The sequence below is a fragment of the Trachypithecus francoisi genome, unplaced genomic scaffold (assembly GCF_009764315.1).
Source record: "Trachypithecus francoisi isolate TF-2019V2 unplaced genomic scaffold, Tfra_2.0 Contig01461, whole genome shotgun sequence".
NCBI lineage: Eukaryota > Metazoa > Chordata > Mammalia > Primates > Cercopithecidae > Trachypithecus > Trachypithecus francoisi.
The window spans coordinates 6347425-6366880 of record NW_022681433.1 but is presented as its reverse complement, the minus strand read 5'-3'; the positions used below and the strand labels follow the sequence as shown (position 1 = coordinate 6366880).

Sequence of the window (19456 nt, the reverse complement as noted above, 5' to 3'; positions counted from 1 at the left end):
ACTAGAGTTGTTTCCACTAAATTATACTAGAGCTATTTTCGGAAATTCACAACTGGTCTGATAAAGGTATATAATTACACAAACTTCTATTTGGAAATTCACTACCTCTAAGTTGGAACTTTATATATAAGGATTACTTCCAAAATAAAGATTATTCTAAAAGACGTCTATAGGCATAGTAAGCCCACAGTGGTAAGATATTGACAACACAGTCACTCATTCAATCCTCAAACTCTTACAGTTTTCTTATACATGTGGCTTCCTCTTTAAGTATGAAGTTAGAATTATCTTCAAGTGACAGGAATCATTAAGAGTAATCTTTAGTTCACCCTTTACTGCTGGAAGTGTTGAGAAGTTAATCTTTTCTTAAATGATAATAGTGGCTTGTATACATAAGTTATGCTATTGTCCATTAAGACTTAAGTCATTTATGCAACTACAAATTACCAGAATGAGACAAAAGATTATGCAATCTAGAAAAATTCAGTCTTAACCCAGGAAAACGAAAAAGTTATTAATTAACATAACTACTGGCAAACACTGAAAACAGCTCTGGTAACCTAGTAAAGCGGGTAATTATTAAATTTTGCCAGTAAACTGTAACATAAGGAAAACACAACTGTGGTAATTATGTTAAGTCAAAGCTCTTTTAATTAATGCACTATCAAATTAATGAAAAAAATCTCAGCCATTAATCAATTTAATAGTTCACACATTATAGCTTTACTTTTTCCTGTTTACTCGTTGCAAGGGAAGGAAAAGAAAATAATTTAAGTGGTGAGATACCAAATACATTGAATATGTTTAGTAAATTCAGCATATAAAGTTATGAAGATACCTACCAGCTGCCTGTGACTGCATAAAACCTCCTACTCCAGTAAGGTTAATAACAGCAGCTTGCTGAGCAGATAAGGCCTGTTCTTGACTGGTTGAACCTTGTTCAGAACCCTGAATAAAAAAATAATAAATGACTTGTACGAGAAAGAAAAACAAATTTGAGCTGGTGAAAATAAATCAGTATTTTTTCCTGTATGAAAGAAAGCAGTATGAGACTAGTCTTGTAAAAACAGTAACAAGGAAAATACTTCAAAGGTATTTAGAGTAAGCAAGAATAAATTTATAGCATTTGAACAAAGAAAACTTTATTTTTCAGTGCATCTGTATTTATTGTTTGATGCTACCGAGATAATGCCTAAGGCTTTTATAAAGCGTCACTGAAACAATTTTTTAAAGCTTAAAACACTCTCTGTAACATAAACATAGTACTGGAACTTTTACTCAGCAGACTAAGTCAAGAAAAGGAAATATAAGGCATATCGATTTTATTTGTTTTTTGTTTTATGAGACGGAGTCTTGCTCTGTCGCCCAGGCTGGAGTGCAGTGGCACAATCTGGGCTCACTGCAACCGGCACGCCTCCTGGGTTCACACCATTCTCCTGCCTCAGCCTCCCGAGTAGCTGGGACTATAGGTGCTCGCCACTACGCCCGGCTAATTTTTTGTATTCTTTAGTAGAGACGGGGTTTCACTGTGTTCGCCAGGATGGTCTCCATCTCCTGACCTTGTAATCCGCCCGCTTCGGCCTTCTAAAGTGCTGGGATTACAGGCGTGAGCCACCGTGCCCAGCCGGCATATCGATTTTATAGGAAAAAATAAAATTGTCCTTATTTGCAAATGGCACAACTGTTTATACTGTAGAAAATCCTAAGCAATCTCCAAAACAGCTCCTAGAAATAGTAAGTTCAGTAAGAGGGCACAATACAAGATCAATATACAAAAATCAACACTATATATACTAGTAATAAACATGTGAAAACTGAAATAAAAAAATACCATTCACAGTTACTCAAAAAAACAGAGAAAAGCTTAGGTATTAATCTTAAGTCTAAGAAAACATATTCGGAGCTTGTATACCAAAAACTACAAAACATTGACTTTGGTCTAGATAAGGACATACTATGTTCATGTACTGGAAGACTTACATCATAAAGATGGCAGTTCTTCCCCCAAACTGATCAACAAGCATAACTCAATTCTTTTAGAAATGCTGGCAAGGTTTTTGCAGATATAGACAAGATGACTTTAAAATTTATATGGAAAGAACCTACATTAACTACAATAATTTTGAAAAATGGTATGGCAGAAAACACTGCCCAATTTTAAGACACTACAATGAAGAAGACAGTGTGGTACTGGCTGAAGGATAGACACATAGATTAATGAAACAGAACAGGGAACCTAGAAATAAATCCACCCAAACAGACCCAACAGACTTTTAACAAATGTGCAGAAGTAATTCAATTCAGAAAGGATAGCTGTTTTTTTTGTTGTTGTTGTTGGTTTCAACAAATGGTGTTGAAGCAATTGGATACTGATAGGAAAACAAACAAAAAAAAATCACGGACCTAAGTTGCACACCTTGTACAAAAATTAGCTGAAAATGAATCATGGATTCAAAATAAGAAACTATAAAACTGTTAGAAAAAAACAGAGGTGAAAATCTTTGGGACCTAGGGCTAGTTAAAGAGTTCTGAGACATGACAACTACAGCATATTCCATAAAGGAAAGATACTGTCAACGTGGACTTCCGCAAAATTAAAAACTTTTGCTCTGCCAAAGACATCCTTTGAACATTTCAGTATATAATGGCAAGCCAAACATTCAAAAGTTCCATTTATCTTGAGGGGATCTCCCTGGATATAAAAAGAGATTGGACAAAAGAGCACAGAGCTGAAAGGTTACATTATTGAATTTGGAACCCAGTTCATGAAATGAACAACAGAATAAGGCAGACCACATCACCACCATAATGGAGCTATGATAAAACAAAAAAAACTACAGATGATATAAACTTCCCCCCGAAGCACTCCACAAACCTAAAGTAGACTGTAAGCCACCACCGCAAACGGAATATTCAAACAAGGAGGAATAATGATTAAACAAACATCTTGGCCGGACGCGGTGGCTCAAGCCGGTAATCCCAGCACTTTGGGAGGCCGAGACGGGCGGATCACGAGGTCAGGAGATCGAGACCATCCTGGCTAACATGGTGAAACCCCGTCTCTACTAAAAAAAATACAAAAAAAACTAGCCGGGCGAGGTGGCGGGCGCCTGTAGTCCCAGCTACTAGGGAGGCTGAGGCAGGAGAATGGCGTAAACCCGGGAGGCGGAGCTTGTAGTGAGCTGAGATCCGGCCACTGCACTCCAGCCCGGGTGACAGAGCGAGACTCCGTCTCAAAAAAAAAAAAAAAAAAAAAAAAAAAAAAAAATCTTGAAGAAAAACAAATACGAAGTAATAAAAGGACTCAGGCTAAAACTAAAAGGATGAAAAAAGATGTACTAAGCTAACATTAATCAAAAGAAAGAAACAAGAAATATTACCAGAGATAAAGAAGGTCATTTATTAATGATAAGGGGTAATTAATCAAGGATGTAACAATCCTAAATGCATATGCACCTAACAATATGGGCTCAAAACACAACCTTTAGCAAAAGGAGAAATAGAAATTTCCAGTTTTGGTTGAAGACTTCAACACTTCTCACAGTAACTGATAAAACATTGAGAAAGAAAAGGATATAGAAGGCTTGAATGATACCATCAAATACCTTGCTCTAATACAGAACACTCCTAACAGCGGAATACATATTTTTTTTCAAGCATATATGGAGTATTCATCAAGACAGATCACGTTCTCAAGCATTAAACAAACCTCAACAAACTTAAAAGAACGAAAAATATGTTTTCAGACCACAGTGGATTTAAACTAGAAATCAACTGCAGAAACATATTTGGAAAATTTCCAAGTATTTGGAAATCAAACATATCTAAATAATTCATTTAAGAGGGATCCATAAGAAAGAAAATTCTATGGAACAAAACGAAGGCACAGCATATCAAAATTTGTGGAAAGTGGCTTAAGCAGTACTGAGAAGGAAATGTATAACATTAAATGTTTATTTTAGAAAAGAATGACCTCCATAATCTAAGCTTCCACTTATGAAACTACAAACTATCATCCAAGAAAACATTCCAGAAATAAAGAAATGACTCTACACATTAAAAGGATCCACAGGAAAAACATGGAAAAATCAATTCTGACACATACACCAGTGAAAATACTAGACAAACATTCAGGGCCTCTAGACAAACTGCTTAAATAAACTTACAAGAGCAAGATAATCAGACTGGCATCAGATTTCTCAAAAACATACAAAGCAAGTCAACTGTAGGAAGCATTTTTAATAAATTTAAAGGAGACCTAAAACTAGAGAACATTTAGAAGAAAGCAAGTGAAAACGCTTCAGGACATTGGATTTGGCAATGATCTTCAATATGATACCAAAAGCACAGGCAAGAAAAGTAAAAAGAGAAAATGAACTACATTAAAATTTTAAAAACTTCTGTGCAATGGATGCAATCAAGTGAAAAGACAACAAATGGGAGAAAATATCTGCAAATCAAACATCTGATATATGTGTATATGAAGAATGAAGAACTCCTACAATCCAACAACAAAAATTAATCTGATAAAAAAAAATGGGCAAGGGACCTGAATAGACTTTTCTCGAAAGATGATATACAAATGGCCAACATGCATATGAAAAAATGCTTCACACCACTAATCATTATGGAAATGCAAATCAAAACCACAATGAGATTATCACTTCACACCCATCAGGATGGCTGCTAAAAAAAAAAAAAAAAAATTCCCCAAAGACCCAACCACCACCAGCAAATAACAAGAGTTGGCGAGGATTTGGACAAATTGAGATCTTTGTATGTTGTTGATGGGAATTGGGTAAAATGGTACAGTCACTATGGAAAACAGTATGATGCTTCTTAAAAAATTAAAAATCACCACATGTACCAACAATCCAACTTCTGGGTATATATCCAGAAGAGCCGAAGACAGGGTCTCAAAGAGATCTGTATACTCACATTCACACTAGCATTATTTACAATAGCCAAAAGTTGGAAGGTACCCAAGTATCCATCAGTGGATGAATGGATAAACAAAATATGGTATATACAAGTACTATTCACCATGAAAAAGAAAGGTGATTCTGACACATGCTATAACATGAATGAACCTTGAAGACTTTATGCTAAGTGAAGTAAGTCAGATACAAAAGGACAAATAACTATATGATTGCACTTATATGAGGTATCTTGAATAGTCAAACTCATACTAACATAAAGTAGAATAGTGGCTGAGGGGAGGAGGAAATAGAGTTGTTATTTACCGGATATAGTTTCAGTTTTGCAAGATGAAAGAGTTCTATAATAGAAATCTGTTGCACAACAATGTGAATACACAACACTCCTGAATTGCACACTTAGGAAGTTAAAATGGTAAATTTTGGCCAGGTGTGGTGGCTCACGTCTGTAATCCCAGCACTTTGGGAGGCCGAGGTGGTGGATCACAAGGTCAGGAGACCAAGACCATCCTAACACGTTGAAACGTCGGGTGTGGTGGCATGCGTCTGTAGCCCCAGCTACTTGGGAGGCTGAGGCAGGAGAATCGCTTGAACCCAGGAGGTGAAGGTTGCAGTGAGCCAAGATTGCACCACTGCACTCCAGCCTGGGCAACAGCACATGGCTCCGTCTCAAAAAATAAAAAAAAGTTAAAGTGGTAAATTTTATGTGTATTTAAAAATTAATTTTTTTAAAGAAAATCAAAGATTTTATACCTAGCCAAGCAATCTTTAATGTGTTCAGAATGAAAAAACAGCAAGTTTTTAATGTGCCCTTCCTGAGGACTCTATTAGAGGATGAGCTTTATCCAACTAAGACCTGACTGGGGAAAATTGGGCAAAAGGATTAATGGTGAATATTTCATATAATTTGTGAGATAGAGAAACTCTGGATGTGGGACCCAGGAATCAGTATTTTTAAATTTCCCAGATGACTCCAGTGTACCCAAAGTTTAGAAACACTTGTACTTCCTTCTTCTACTGTCATTTATTGCAGTTCTTATTCAATTTCATTCTCTCTGGCAGTGTAAACGTTTGTTTTTGTCTGTGTTCCCACTGCCCTACATTTTATAATAATAGGGATATCTTTATTCCAATAGCAACACAATCCTAAAAACAGAAAGATAATGATGGGGTAGAAAATACATGAGCGATAGGGAAAGACCTAGGTTTGAATCTCTGACTCTGCCACTCACTGTATGGCTATGAGCAAGCCATTTACCTGAATCTCAATCATCTATGCAAGATGCAGGTGATATCATCTATTCAGTATGGTATGACTGTTTTATTAGGAATACGCGCCCAATAGCTGATTGCTACTATTGTTAACAAAAACAGTACAGGAAATGTTTACACTAACAAAGCACATGAAGTATGCTTGGAATATACCAAAAAATGTTATAAATTCGATGTAAAAGCATATGGAAGGCTAGAAAACCCATACCTGCTCCCCTGGCTGTTGAGGACTAGCAGTTGTGGGCTGCTGAGGTTGTTGTGGTGTAAACTGGGAGAGCTGCTGTTGCTGCTGCTGCAGAGTGTTAAAAATAAGTGAACCACCTGGAAGCTATTAAGAATTTAAACAAAAATTAACCAATCTCATATGATTTTATATCAAATATTTAAATTTCTTTATTCTACAAATATTTTTGGATCATTTGCTATGTGTCACTCCTATAGTTGAGGAAACAGGTAAATAAAAAAAAAAGTTGGCTGCCCTTAAAATAAAGACCTATTTAGGGCCGGGCGCGGTGGCTCAAGCCTGTAATCCCAGCACTTTGGGAGGCCGAGACGGGCGGATCACGAGGTCAGGAGATCGAGACCATCCTGGCTAACACGGTGAAACTCCGTCTCTACTAAAAATACAAAAACTAGCCGGGTGAGGTGGCGGGCGCCTGTGGTCCCAGCTACTCAGGAGGCTGAGGCAGGAGAATGGCGTAAACCCGGGAGGCGGAGCTTGCAGTGAGCTGAGATCCGGCCACTACACTCCAGTGCGGGCGACAGAGCGAGACTCCGCCTCAAAAAAAAAAAAGACCTATTTAGATACAATTTTAAAGTCCTATTACTTTGGGCTCCCAAGTATGTTAATACTCTTAAACATAAATTTTTTCTGCTTCAAGCTAGTAGTTAGCTATCCCAATTCACATGCTATTTTTTATTTCACTCTTTTTATACAACAATACGAAAGAGCATTAAATACATTAGAAAGTACAAACAAACAGCTTATGAATCAGAAATGTATACTGTGAAAAACCACCCCTCATAAATTGGTTCTAGTTTTGCCAAAAACACAAAAATACTATACAAGATCTTTTATATAACACAGTGAGGAATTTCAAAGTTGAAAAAAAAGTGCATTTAGTTGTCCATATTTATTTTGGAAACCACTACTTTCTCTTTCATTCAAATCTAATTCGAATTTAATTAATCCAAATATAAAAACAATTTTTAAAGAAGCACTCAGAAAACTCCAGGTTAAAAAGGAAAACAATGCTTGTCAAATGCACCAAAAAACAAATAGTTTTTCTATTTTAAGCTATAGGGGTTTATATATGGACCACTTTGAAGTCCTTAAGAGAATGTCCAAGAAAATACCAAATACAGAACTCTTAGGTTCTATATAGTACAAAAAAAAAAAAAAAAAAAATCCTTGGGTCAAAATATCTATCTATATCTATCACAGCTCATCATTAGGTAAATATGGACACAGCACAGATCAAATGTTCCTTCCTCAATCGGTGTATAGTAAATGTAGAAAAATATAATGAACTAAAGGATTTCCATGCCTGTTAACACTGAGACTGATCCCTAAGAAAACTTCAACAGCAATATGCCGGAAGGTAGGCTAAATAAACAAATGCAATCTGTGGGCTTGTCCATACTGTAAGTATATTGGTCTGCAATTAGTCTGCAAACATACTGCATCGTGTATAGGAAATAAGTTTTAAATTTTAGCTCTAATGAGAATTTCCCTATTTGTTAATCCTGAATACCAGGGTGGCTGATCTGTTATTGTTATTTTCCATCAATCCATAGCTCTACTACATTATATATCCAGATCTTTATATTCACGTCTATCCATTTTCCAAACTACTAGCTTAAAGCTTGCTCCTTCTTTAAATTAGAGGACTTAGCATAACACCAGGAATGTTGTAAATTCAACCCCTCTTTTTTTTCTTTTGAGACAGGATCTCACTCTGTTGCCTAGGCTGGAATGCAGTAGCGCAATGTCAGCTCACTGCAGCCTCGACTTCCTGGCCTCAAGTGATCCTCTGACCTCAGCCTCTCGAGTAGCGGGGATTACAGATGCATGCTACCATGCCTGGCTAATTTTTTGTAGTGATGGGGTTTTACCATACTGCCCAGGCTGGTCTCGAACTCCTGAGCTCAAGCAATCCACCCACCTGGCTCTCCCAAAGTGGTGGGATTCTAGGTGTGAACCACCGCGTACCGCACACATACCTATTTTTTAAATCTCCTTCAAGCACAAAAAACAGTATTACATCTATGCATACATAAAACATCTGTTGGGAAAGCAATTATTTTCTAAATATATCCACTATTATTATTGTAGGGAAGTATCCTCCTTGGTAGGTGTAAATTCTCCCCATTGGCACAGCTAGTTCTTAATTAGGCAGGGCTACTGGAGCCAAAGTGTGGTATATAGGATACTGATTCTTCCTCTTTATCCACTTGATCATACAAAGGTAGCAATAATAACCACACCCTTAGAAGAATCTAAACAGACCTCAGAATTTCAAGTGCTGATACATATAGATACACATTGTTTAGAAAAAAATTCAATATACAAAAAATTTAATCAAAAGCAGGATTTCACGTTTACCTGGAGGAGATTTAAGGGCCTGAGACTTGAAGTATTTTTTAAACCAAATGGGACACCTGTTAAATAAAACGCATGGTTATAACAGAATTGTTATATTTATTACACATGAAAATAATTTATACTTTAGTATATGTAAGTACAATAATTTTATGTACTCTCTGCATAGATGTGCTTATTTTCCATACTTCAAAAATATCAATACTGAGATTTTATTCAAAGTTGTGAAGCACCAGGTGTACATTATAGTCTATCTTTCAGAAACTGGGACTTCTTTTTCATTCTTCTGACTGTTGGCTGAACAAACAGTAATCAAGAATTATGTGAACACCATGAATATAACAAAACTATCACTGCTGTACAAATACATTCCAGGTACTGGCATCTATTTACATTTCTCAGTGCTACACAGTATACTAAAATAATCACATCTTTAAGAACTGGTATGCTCTATGCTATTTTTTTTTTTAACTACAAATGTTAATCAGAATGCTAAAGAATGTTGCAATTTGTGTATAAGATCAAAACTGAGAGTCAGGAAACAGTGCTCTGTTAACTCTAAACATAATCCTAAAAAATCTGTTACATAACACAGAGCATATCTTAAAGCTGGGGGTGACAAACTTTTTCAGTAAAGGGCCATCATGTAGGCTTTGTGAGCACAAATGGCCTCTGCTGCATTTTCTTTTCACAATCCTTTAAAAATGTAGTAACCATTCCTAGCTTAGGCTGTGTGCTGTAGTGTGGTGATCCTGGTCTCAAGATATGCAAATATTTTGCTAACAAAATACACCAATCTGAACACTATTTAAAAATGTATCTAGTTCTCTATCAGATCTTTTTTTAAAAAAAGATTTAAGGCAAGAAATGCACATGTAATATTAGCAAAGCCTTGTATAAGAAACTGAAATTTGGTAAAAATATCCCTCTCTGGAAAAATTCTCATTTAAGAAAATGGCTTAACCCCCATTTAAAACTGGATGATATCTGTATAATGCCTTCTAGCTTACCAAAGTCACTTTCATACTTCATTTATTTCTCTTAAGTACCAACTGAAGATATTTTTATTCCCACTTGAGAGCGAACTGAACTGAGGCTAAGAGGGAAAAATTTAGTGACTTCTGTAAAGCCCCAGTTTAGCAAGTGAAGCCACATGTAACTGGTACAACTAGTAGTTACATGTAAATATCCTAAATTCAAGATGTGAAGTCCATTTCTAGGACTTCTGGCACTAAAGCACACTTATGCTTATTAAAATAAGAATACTAGGCCAGGCATGGTGGCTCACACCTGTAATCTCAGCACTTTGGGAGGCTGAGGTGGGCGGATCACGAGGTCAGGAGATCGAGACCATCCTGGCTAATACGGTGAAACCCCGTCTCTACCAAAAATACAAAAAAAATTAGCCGGGCGTGGTGGCGGGCGCCTGTAGTACCAGCTTCTAGGGAGGCTGAGGTGGGAAAATGGCGTTAACCTGGGAGGCGGCGGAGCTTGCAGTGAGCGGAGATCACGCCACTGCACTCTAGCCTGGGCGACAGAGCGAGACTCCGTCTCCAAAAACAAAACAAAACAAAAAAATAACAACACTAGCTAGAATGAGGAAATTACAGCAACATGTTAATATGTTTAATTATATTTTCTGGGTTCTCTTTCTCATAACTAAGAAAGTTTTTAATGAATTTTTCTACATTGTTTCTCCTATTAAATTTTTCCTCAAGTGAAACTGAATTGTTTCAAGATATTATAATACATTCTTTTAAAGAGCATCAAAAAAAATAAGCACAAGTTATAACTGTTTTCCTGTACAGGTAATAACTACTCTTAAGAATGCTTATCATGTCTCAGGCACAGTTTAAGCACATAATCTGTATTATATTTCATTTAATCCTCATGACTATGAGGTAAGTTATTATTGCTATTTCCATTTTATTTATGAGGAAAATTAGACACAAAGGTAACTTTCTCAATATTACACAAATGATAAGTTGTACAACTGTGATTCAAGCTGAGGTAGTTTGGCTCCAGAATCCAGGCTCTTAACTGCGATGCAGATGCCTCTTGTGCACAATGTATATTTTCAAAATACATTAATATTCCCTGGAATATAACTACAATGAAAATAAGACTACCAAAATTAATTTTATTATTTGGAAAGCAAAAGAAAGATTTGCACAGACTCACAGGCTTACCAAGTTTTCCAAAGAAGTTGATTGCTGGATGGCTTTTAATTCAAATGCCAGAACTTTAAAGGCTTTTGAAATGAAATACATGTGATACTACGCTTCATGAAATAATGACATTAACTGCCTTTAGCATCATTCTTAAAATTACATTTTTACTTTAGCATATACTTTAATTTTTTTTTTTTTTTAGAGGTTATTATTTCCAACATTCTGACCTGCTTGAGAAGCTGCCTGCATTGCACTGGGCAATGCATTTGGTAGCAGACCTCCTGAGGGTAGAAGGCCGCTCAGGTTTATTCCTGCAGGAGTTATGGCACCAGTGTTACAGCCCAGCATGGGGTTTGAACCACTCATCAAAGCCTGGGCCCCACTGCAGGAGAATAAGACAAAGCATTAAACTTCACTGTAAAAGGAAAAAGGTCAGCCACACAATTCCTCAGATTAAAAAACAAAACTACTAAGCAAGCACAACTAGTTATTTATTGGTCATAAATATCAAAGGCAATGCAGAAGATAAACAGGAAACTCTAAGCTGCTGTCAAGATGAAGTATCAAAAAACAAAAACAATAAGATGAGGTATCATCTTAGTGCAGTTAACAGATGTATTATTTAAAATTAAAACACACATAGGCAGCTTCTGTCCATATTTAAACTATTGCCTTTCAGTCTGAGTAATAGGCAGTTTGTTCTTAATTTCACAAATTAAGAATTTATTTAGACGGTGAAACTATCTTAAAAAAAAAAAAAAAAATCAGAACATCAAAGCAAACTTACCAAACAGAGCCCACTACATTGATGAAGTTAAGTCCAGCAGAGTTTGCCATGACCTGGGTGGCCGTGGTTCCTGGAGTTATAGATGTTACCATGGTGGAAAGAGGAATGGTTGTTACAGGCATTGCCTGGCTCAGAGACCTTTGCTGCTGAGCAAACTGAGTTAACAAAGTGGGCTGAGGGGTGAAGCCTGAATCTTGGGGAGTAGGGGTAGCTGAAGGGGTACTAGGAGTTGAGCTCTGAGCATCAGGAGGGTGTGGGGTCGATGAAGGGGTTGGTGTAGGAGTAGATGGCTTAGGAGTTCCAGATCCTGCTCATTGAGAAAAATAAAAATTGCTAGTTTGTTATAAATGGCCAGTCCTTTTAAAATAAGGTTAATGGAATCTTACTTAGCACTGACAATTTGTTCTAGTTTTTTTTTTTTTTAAAGCAGTTAACTGCAAGTGTTAATTTCTACACATGATACATGAGTGTTGCTACACTCAATTACAATTAAGGATGCAGTATATCACCTAAAAAGCCCATTAAAGATGCTATTGCAGTAACAGTAAAAATATACAGTTATATTCTACCACAATACCCATTTAAAAGTTAAGTTTCCTACATGCTGCCTTTGGCCTAAAAAGTTCAAAAGGAATTCAAATTAATTTGTTATTTACGATGTACTAATTCAAGACTTCATTTAAAAATATTGCTTATTTAGTGTAAAAGTCTGAGATAAACTGTGAACATATTTAATAAGTTACATATGGTTAACAATCATATTTGGCACCTAAATATACATGTTTAATTCCTAACACATCAAGTTTATCCTGACAAACAAATTTACAAAAAACAGTAATAAAGTAAACGTCTGATAGATAATACTGCATCTTTAACAGTAACTGTGTACTTCTGTTTAAATGTAGAATGTATAGAAAATCTGTTGTGAATGAAGTATGCACAGTTTATCAATTTTTTAAAAAACAAAAACAAAAAAACAAAAACCAAAAAAGTAAAACCAAAAGCTCTTGAGGTGTTTTCTTTTTTAGCTTTCATGTCCTGCAGAAAGAAAGGAAAGAAATGTGAATGTCCAGAAGCTGTCACTCAACCCTTACTTAAAGTAACAACTGTGTGCAGTAGATTACCATAATCCATACCCACAACATAAGAAGTGTGAATAAGACTTTCAGAAAATTTATATATTTTTCTTTGTGCAAAACAAGAAGGCAGAAAAATTACACCTTTTGAGCTATCAAGATGAAGATGTTTATATCTAATGCGAAGACCACCCTATCACTGTGCAGTGTACTAAAACTTTCAGCATATATTAGCTATCTACAAAAAATCTAAAAAACTGGAATGACTTTTTCCCCCAAATTGGTACTTCCAGATATTTACTAATTTGAAGAAATTCTCCCAAACTAATGCTAGCATTCTTGTATAACTCTTCCTGATGTTAAAAAAAAAAGTATTCAGTAGTAAAAATTACATTTCAGTATCTTCAGAATAATGCTTTATGATCATCATCACATTTTAGTAACTGACAACAATTTATAAAAGAGTGTAGGAGTGTTTTTGAAATATTGTTTTTCAGTTTATTGTATCACCACCTTGGAACTAGTCGACTTCTTACATATACACAAAGATAGGACCTGCAGCAACAACTCTTATGACATTTTTTTCATATCAGCCACACAATTTACATAAATATGTAAAATGATCCTAGGGTACACTGGAATAAAAAATATTTTGAAATCTTATTGCCACATGTAACTACCAGGTTATTTTTTTAAGGAGATGTGTAGATTGTAAGTCTGTAAGAAAGGTATACGCAGAATGCATACATAGATACAGAAAAACAAGTACAATTACAGTAGAGACATAATACATACAATCAACAAGAGCTCTGCCTGAAGCTTCTAGCAACTTATACATGTTGGGTACACAGTACATTCAGATATCACTACTTCACAAGTTGAAAAAAGCTGTCTTAAGAAACACTAATGCAAAAGCTTATGAAGATTTAATGAAGAATTTAAGTTATGACTCACTTTGTGATGAGCTGGCAGGTGATAGGGCAGCTGGAGAAAGCACGCTAACTTGATTGAGATCCACAGATGATTTCCGAGGAATACTTGATGGCTTTGAAGAAGGAGGAGGAGTTGGAGATTTGAGAAAGCTGCTTGTCTGTTGTGGTGTAAAATAGTTACCTAAAGAACATAAAAGTTATTTCCTAAATTTATAATTCAAAATTCTGTGAACTGTAGAAATCAAAATGGGGCAAAGTTTTAAAAAGAGATTAGGACTCTATAATGTTTGTTATTCTAGACTGCAAAAAACTAAGAAATGTAATACCTGAGGAACTATTTCCTGAGCTTGAGGGCAGTTTGATTGGTGGGGGTCGATGTTTTACGCCCTTCCCCAGCACTGAAGACTGAACTGACACGGTTTCAGTTTGCTAAAAGACAGTGACATTAAGCATACTTGTTAAAATTAATCCTGCTATAAACCCCAGATGAAATGTATATTTAACTTCATAGTTTATTAAATAAAATTAGTACTGCTATAAATCCCAGATTTTTAACTCTGCAAAGTGCTCTCAGTGGTTACAGATTGAATACTGTATGCATTACAGAGAAAATTTCACAACACCCATGAAATATATATTACAGTACACATAAAGAATGAGGAAAAGATTTCTGAGTAATAGGGTGGGAAGAGGGAGTTTTAGGGAGAAAGGCAGAGGAGTAAGATGAAAGCAAAGTTTCCACCCTTCCATACCTATCCATTAAAGGAAAATAATAGCTATTGAAGCCAAATGACTAGAACACAGGTGTTCATTATAATTTTCCTTTTATCTTTGTGTACATTTAAAAATTATGTCATAAAGAAATTTTTAAAAAAGGTAAAAGTAAAAACAAAACTAAACAATACTGCTGCTCCTCAAAAAATGATTCTTTTTTTTTTTTTTAGATGGACTCTCGCTCGATTGCCCAGGCTGGAGTGCAGTGGTATTATCTCGGCTCACTGCAACCTCCACCTCTGGGGTTCAAGAGATTCTCCTGTCTCAGCTTCCCGAGTGGCTGGGATTACAGGTGTGCGCCACCACGCCCAGCTAATTTTTGTATTTTTAGTAGATACAGGGTTTCACCATATTGGTCAGGCTGGTCTTGAACTCCCGACCTCAGGTGATCCACCCACCTCGGCCTCCCAAAGTGTTGGGATTACAGGCATGAGCCACTGTGCCCAGCCTCAAAAAATGATTCTTAACATTTCTCAGATTACTTGTGAAACAACTGGGCACAAAGAAGTAACATTAACGAAACACACTTCTGTTTCTTTCCCTGGAGAAACCTGACTCAGACTGGCTGAGCCACTGGAGCTGTGTGACATCTTGACCGGACATTTGGCTTCATTCTGGACTAATTCTTGGTACTGATTGACTACCCTAAAATATCAGGAGAAAACAGGTAAAGATTAGATAACCTGTTTTAAACATGAATTTATTTTATAGGAAATAATGACTATTAATGGCAAAAAGAAAGTTCTATCAATATAAAAATTAAAATTAGGTGATTTATCTTTGTGTTAAAAGTACATATATTTAAACTGTTCAATGACAAATTGTCCAAAACATTTTGCTAAATAACAATCTAAAGATATACTTTCAATATCTTATTTCTAATACAGAAATTGCAGGGATTACTTAAGTAATAAGCAGCCAAAGAAAATATTCAATTCCTTTCTTAGATTCTGATTAAAGTACTATCTAGAAATCATCTTCCTTAGCTACACTAGATATGTCTAAGTTTTCTTATTTAAAACAAAACTATATTTTAAACTTTTTTTTTGTTTTCTTAATTCTATGAAAAAAAATCCTAGGTATTATAAACATTGGAAAAATGCATTTAAGTCCCCTCAAAATCTCATCCCATGAAAAGAACCATTCTTAATAGTTTGGCGTATCACAAGCTTTCATTTTTCTAGAATCGATAAGATTTTAAAGTTGGAAAAGACCTTAGAGGTTTTACTGTCCAATGCCCTAATTTTACAACAGAGGCCCATAAATATTAAACAGTGTAAATATGGTTAATAGCATAACCAAAATCAATGTTTTTAACTCCTAGTAAAGTATTCTCTATCCTATAAGGGTGAAAAATTTTTCATATCCATCCCGACCAAAATAGAGATGCAAATATTTTTACCTCTCGGCATCAGTTTTTGATCCAATAACGAACCTAAAATGTTTAAGGAAAAAAAGAGAGAGAAAAGTATTAGCTAAGAGTTGTCTTAAGAAGCCTTGGGATTACTTTTGAAATCTTCCATGTTTTAGTCACAATAATATAAACTGGTATTAAATCTACCAAGATATGGAAACAAAATTTTTTAATGCATTTACACATATGAAACAATGACGAAATTTTGCATGCATTATGAAACAATGTGAATAATTTGGTTGATTTAATTAAGGGATATTTCTTTTGGCACAAAATTTATTTATTAAAACATAATCTGGGCTGAAAGTTACCAAGTGCTATATACCCTTACAACTATTGACGCTAAAGCAAAATCACTGAATTACCATGTGGAAAGGTCTTTGGCCTTCCTCTCACTTTAACCTGTGATTTTAGAATTAAATGTCTACATAACAGATCCTTAGAATATATTTCAAACAAGGTATACATATTTATCACCGATTCAAATAAAATATCTTTAGCAAGTCTTTTTAAAGAGTTTGATATTTATGTAATTTCTTAACAGATTAAAATAGTTTATTTTTTAATTACCAATTTGAATGATCATCTGTGGAGGAGCTGAAATATAAAATGTAAAAAAAAGCTTAGTTAATGCAGCTCAAACATTAACTTCATAGTTTATTCAATAAAGTATTTCATGAGTACGGAAGAATGACTGGAAAATAATAAATCATGCAGCTACTCTGATGCAAAGGTAAAAAATTCAATTCTCTTCCTGTCAAACAAATTAGTCATTTGGCTCTATAGACCAATTTTTTCACAAAAGAACATGTATCACCCTTGTGTTCTACAAAAATAAGTTAATAAATTAAAAATGGCCAATATATGTTATCTTTAAGTTGAAGATTTTTTTAAATATAAGTAATCAATATTGGGTACTATATTCACTACCTGGGTGATGGGATCAGTAGAAACCCACACCTTAGCATCATACAATATACCTCTGTAACAAACCTGCACACATAACCCCTATAGCTAAAATAAAAATAAAGAAAAAAAATGGCTTCCTCAGAAATGCATGCTGAGGATTCAGAAATAAACTGTTATGATGTCTATAACTTAAAAAAAAAAAAAGAAGAAAATGCATGTAATCAAAACATCTGATCCTTTTACAACAATAAAAACTGGTCATGTGAAAAAAGAAGCTGAGGATTCTGTTATTTCCTTTCATTGACTTTTACCTAAATATTGGTGAGGTTGCTCTTTAAAATCCACCTTTCTACTGTAGATTCAATTAGTATTTTGTGTAAGTAAAGGCTTTACAATTAACATAGACCTGACCCCCATCCTTTTCTGCTGAGCTTTTTTCTTTTTTTCAAAACAGCATCAATTTGATTAAAAAAACCAAACATAGTAAAACAAAATAAAACTCAATACTGACAGTACCAAATATATGTAGTTCACACATTCTGGAAGATCATCTATATTTTTATGTATTAATATGTAGGGTCAATAACTACAATAAGCATTGAGTCTGTGCCCTTACATGCAGTGCCAAAATACCAAGCATCTTTTTACATTTATAGTAAACTTGCTTCCTATTTAAACACACTATTGCCCAAACACTTCATGTTCGCAGGTTAAAGTCCTAAGTGCCATAAATATATAAAGAAGGATATCACAGGAACAGCCTTCAAAACAAGCATAAAAATAATTATACCATAGGTTTTTTTGCTATTTAATAACTCTTGAGCAACATGGTAACTATGACTTAAGTTTACTTAGGTCTACTAATAAGTTATTAGGTCTACTAATAAGTTTACTTAGGTCTAACTAATAAGTGAGTTCCCAAAGAGAAATTTTTATTCATTAATGGTTCATCAGTAGTTACTAGATAAATTCTTGGTGCCTTGTTTTTTTGTTTTTTTTTTTTCAGTTACTTGTATGTAACAGAACTCACTGTGATGGAGACATCTGGCTGTCACTTTCTTCATCTGCTTTACATGGCTGTATTTTACCATAGTAAAGTGGATCTCCAAGCGACTGCAAGATGGTCAGCTTTGTTTTCTGATATTGAGTACCAGTTTCACATTCAAATACATAATCATCTTTTACATCCTGAAAAACACATAGCACCTCAAATAAATACCTTCACAAGTAGGCAGGTATTAAGAATTAGTAAAAATTAGGAATAAATGATACAGTAACATGTATCTGACGATAGGAAGATACATGGTACTTAGGCTAAAAGATGTTTAAGTCTGCCTACCAGAATAAAGCACAGCATGGCTCTTTTCCTTAAAATATATGGGCACTCAGCATGCATTTAATAAAGCATTAACATATACGATGAAGTATGAACTTATATGTAACAATATGAATACATCATTAAACACATTATTACACATATTAATATACATATTGGAAATAATAAAAATGAACATTAAACACTGTTCTCAGCACTCTACAGGGACTGCCTCAAGTAAGCTTCATCATATTTTTATGGTTGGCACTGTTATTATCTCCATATTAGAAGTCAGGGAATTAAGCAGAGGTTAAATGAATTGCCTAGGGTCACACAGGGAGTTAGCAGTCTGTCCCTAAGCTAGCACCCCTGATCCTCATGCTGCCGTGCCTGTTTATGCTCAGGAGGGCAGTACAGGATTATTTTTTTTTTACATGGTACTCTCGGAAGGAGAATTCTGATGGCATGTTTAACCAAGCTTAATATGGCAGAATTTCAGACTAGACATATGAATTGCAAATATTAAATAATATTAAAAGGACAGAACTTTCAAAAGCAGATCTGTTTCTATTTACCATTTGTCTGCTTTTGCTATCACACACACAAAACATCTCTCATCATTTCACTCCTAGGGTTCACCTAATTTAAATATTACACCTATTTCTCTCTTTTTAAGATGTTATTATTCCAATTAGGAAACTTACAAAAAGGTATCCTTAGAAGAATTTATTAATTTGAAACAAAACAAATCAGAACTACCAATATGCAAACCAAAAGTAAAAAAGAAGTTCTTAATTAAAATTGCTCTTTAAGGCCAGGTGCAGTGGCTCATGCCTGTAATCCCAGCACTTTGGGAGGCCAAGGTGGGCGGATCACCTGAGATCGGGGGTTTGAGACCAGCCTGGCCAACATGGTGAAACCCCATCTCTACTAAAAATACAAAAATTAGCCAGGTATGGTGGCGGGTGCCTGTAATCCCAGCAACTCAGGAGGCTGAGGCAGGAGAATTGCGTGAACCCGGGAAGTGGAGGAGGTTGCAGTGAGCCATGATCGCACCATTGCACTCCAGTCTGGGCGATAAGCGCCAAACTCCATCTCAAAAAAATAAAATAAAATAAATAAAAATAAAAAAATTTAAAAATAAAAAATTGCTGTTTAAAATGCAAAGCATACTTTGATGAACAAAATAGTTGTTTCTTCGTGTAATAAACTGAACTCCCAGAAAGTAATTTAAAAAAGAAAAAAGGTCCCAAACTAATGGCAATTG

At 35.1% G+C, this 19456-nt stretch overlaps 1 protein-coding gene across 34 annotated transcripts in view; it reads right to left on the bottom strand.

Moving 5' to 3' along the window:
* Positions 1–19456, bottom strand: part of SUPT20H (SPT20 homolog, SAGA complex component) — a 52188-nt gene that overhangs the window by 1964 nt on the left and 30768 nt on the right. For 17 of the 34 annotated variants that reach the window (XM_033234811.1, XM_033234958.1, XM_033234847.1 and 14 more), the window contains 11 exons: positions 17905–18062; positions 16536–16562; positions 15954–15986; positions 15079–15196; positions 14104–14206; positions 13800–13958; positions 11770–12076; positions 11210–11364; positions 8815–8870; positions 6418–6537; positions 843–948 (listed from right to left, as the gene is read on the bottom strand). In XM_033234811.1, the coding sequence (XP_033090702.1) occupies positions 843–948; positions 6418–6537; positions 8815–8870; positions 11210–11364; positions 11770–12076; positions 13800–13958; positions 14104–14206; positions 15079–15196; positions 15954–15986; positions 16536–16562; positions 17905–18062 (1342 nt within the window). The remainder of the gene's footprint in view (positions 1–842; positions 949–6417; positions 6538–8814; positions 8871–11209; positions 11365–11769; positions 12077–13799; positions 13959–14103; positions 14207–15078; positions 15197–15953; positions 15987–16535; positions 16563–17904; positions 18063–19456) is intronic. The other 17 variants (XM_033234982.1, XM_033234988.1, XM_033235048.1 and 14 more) reach the window with 7 other exon arrangements.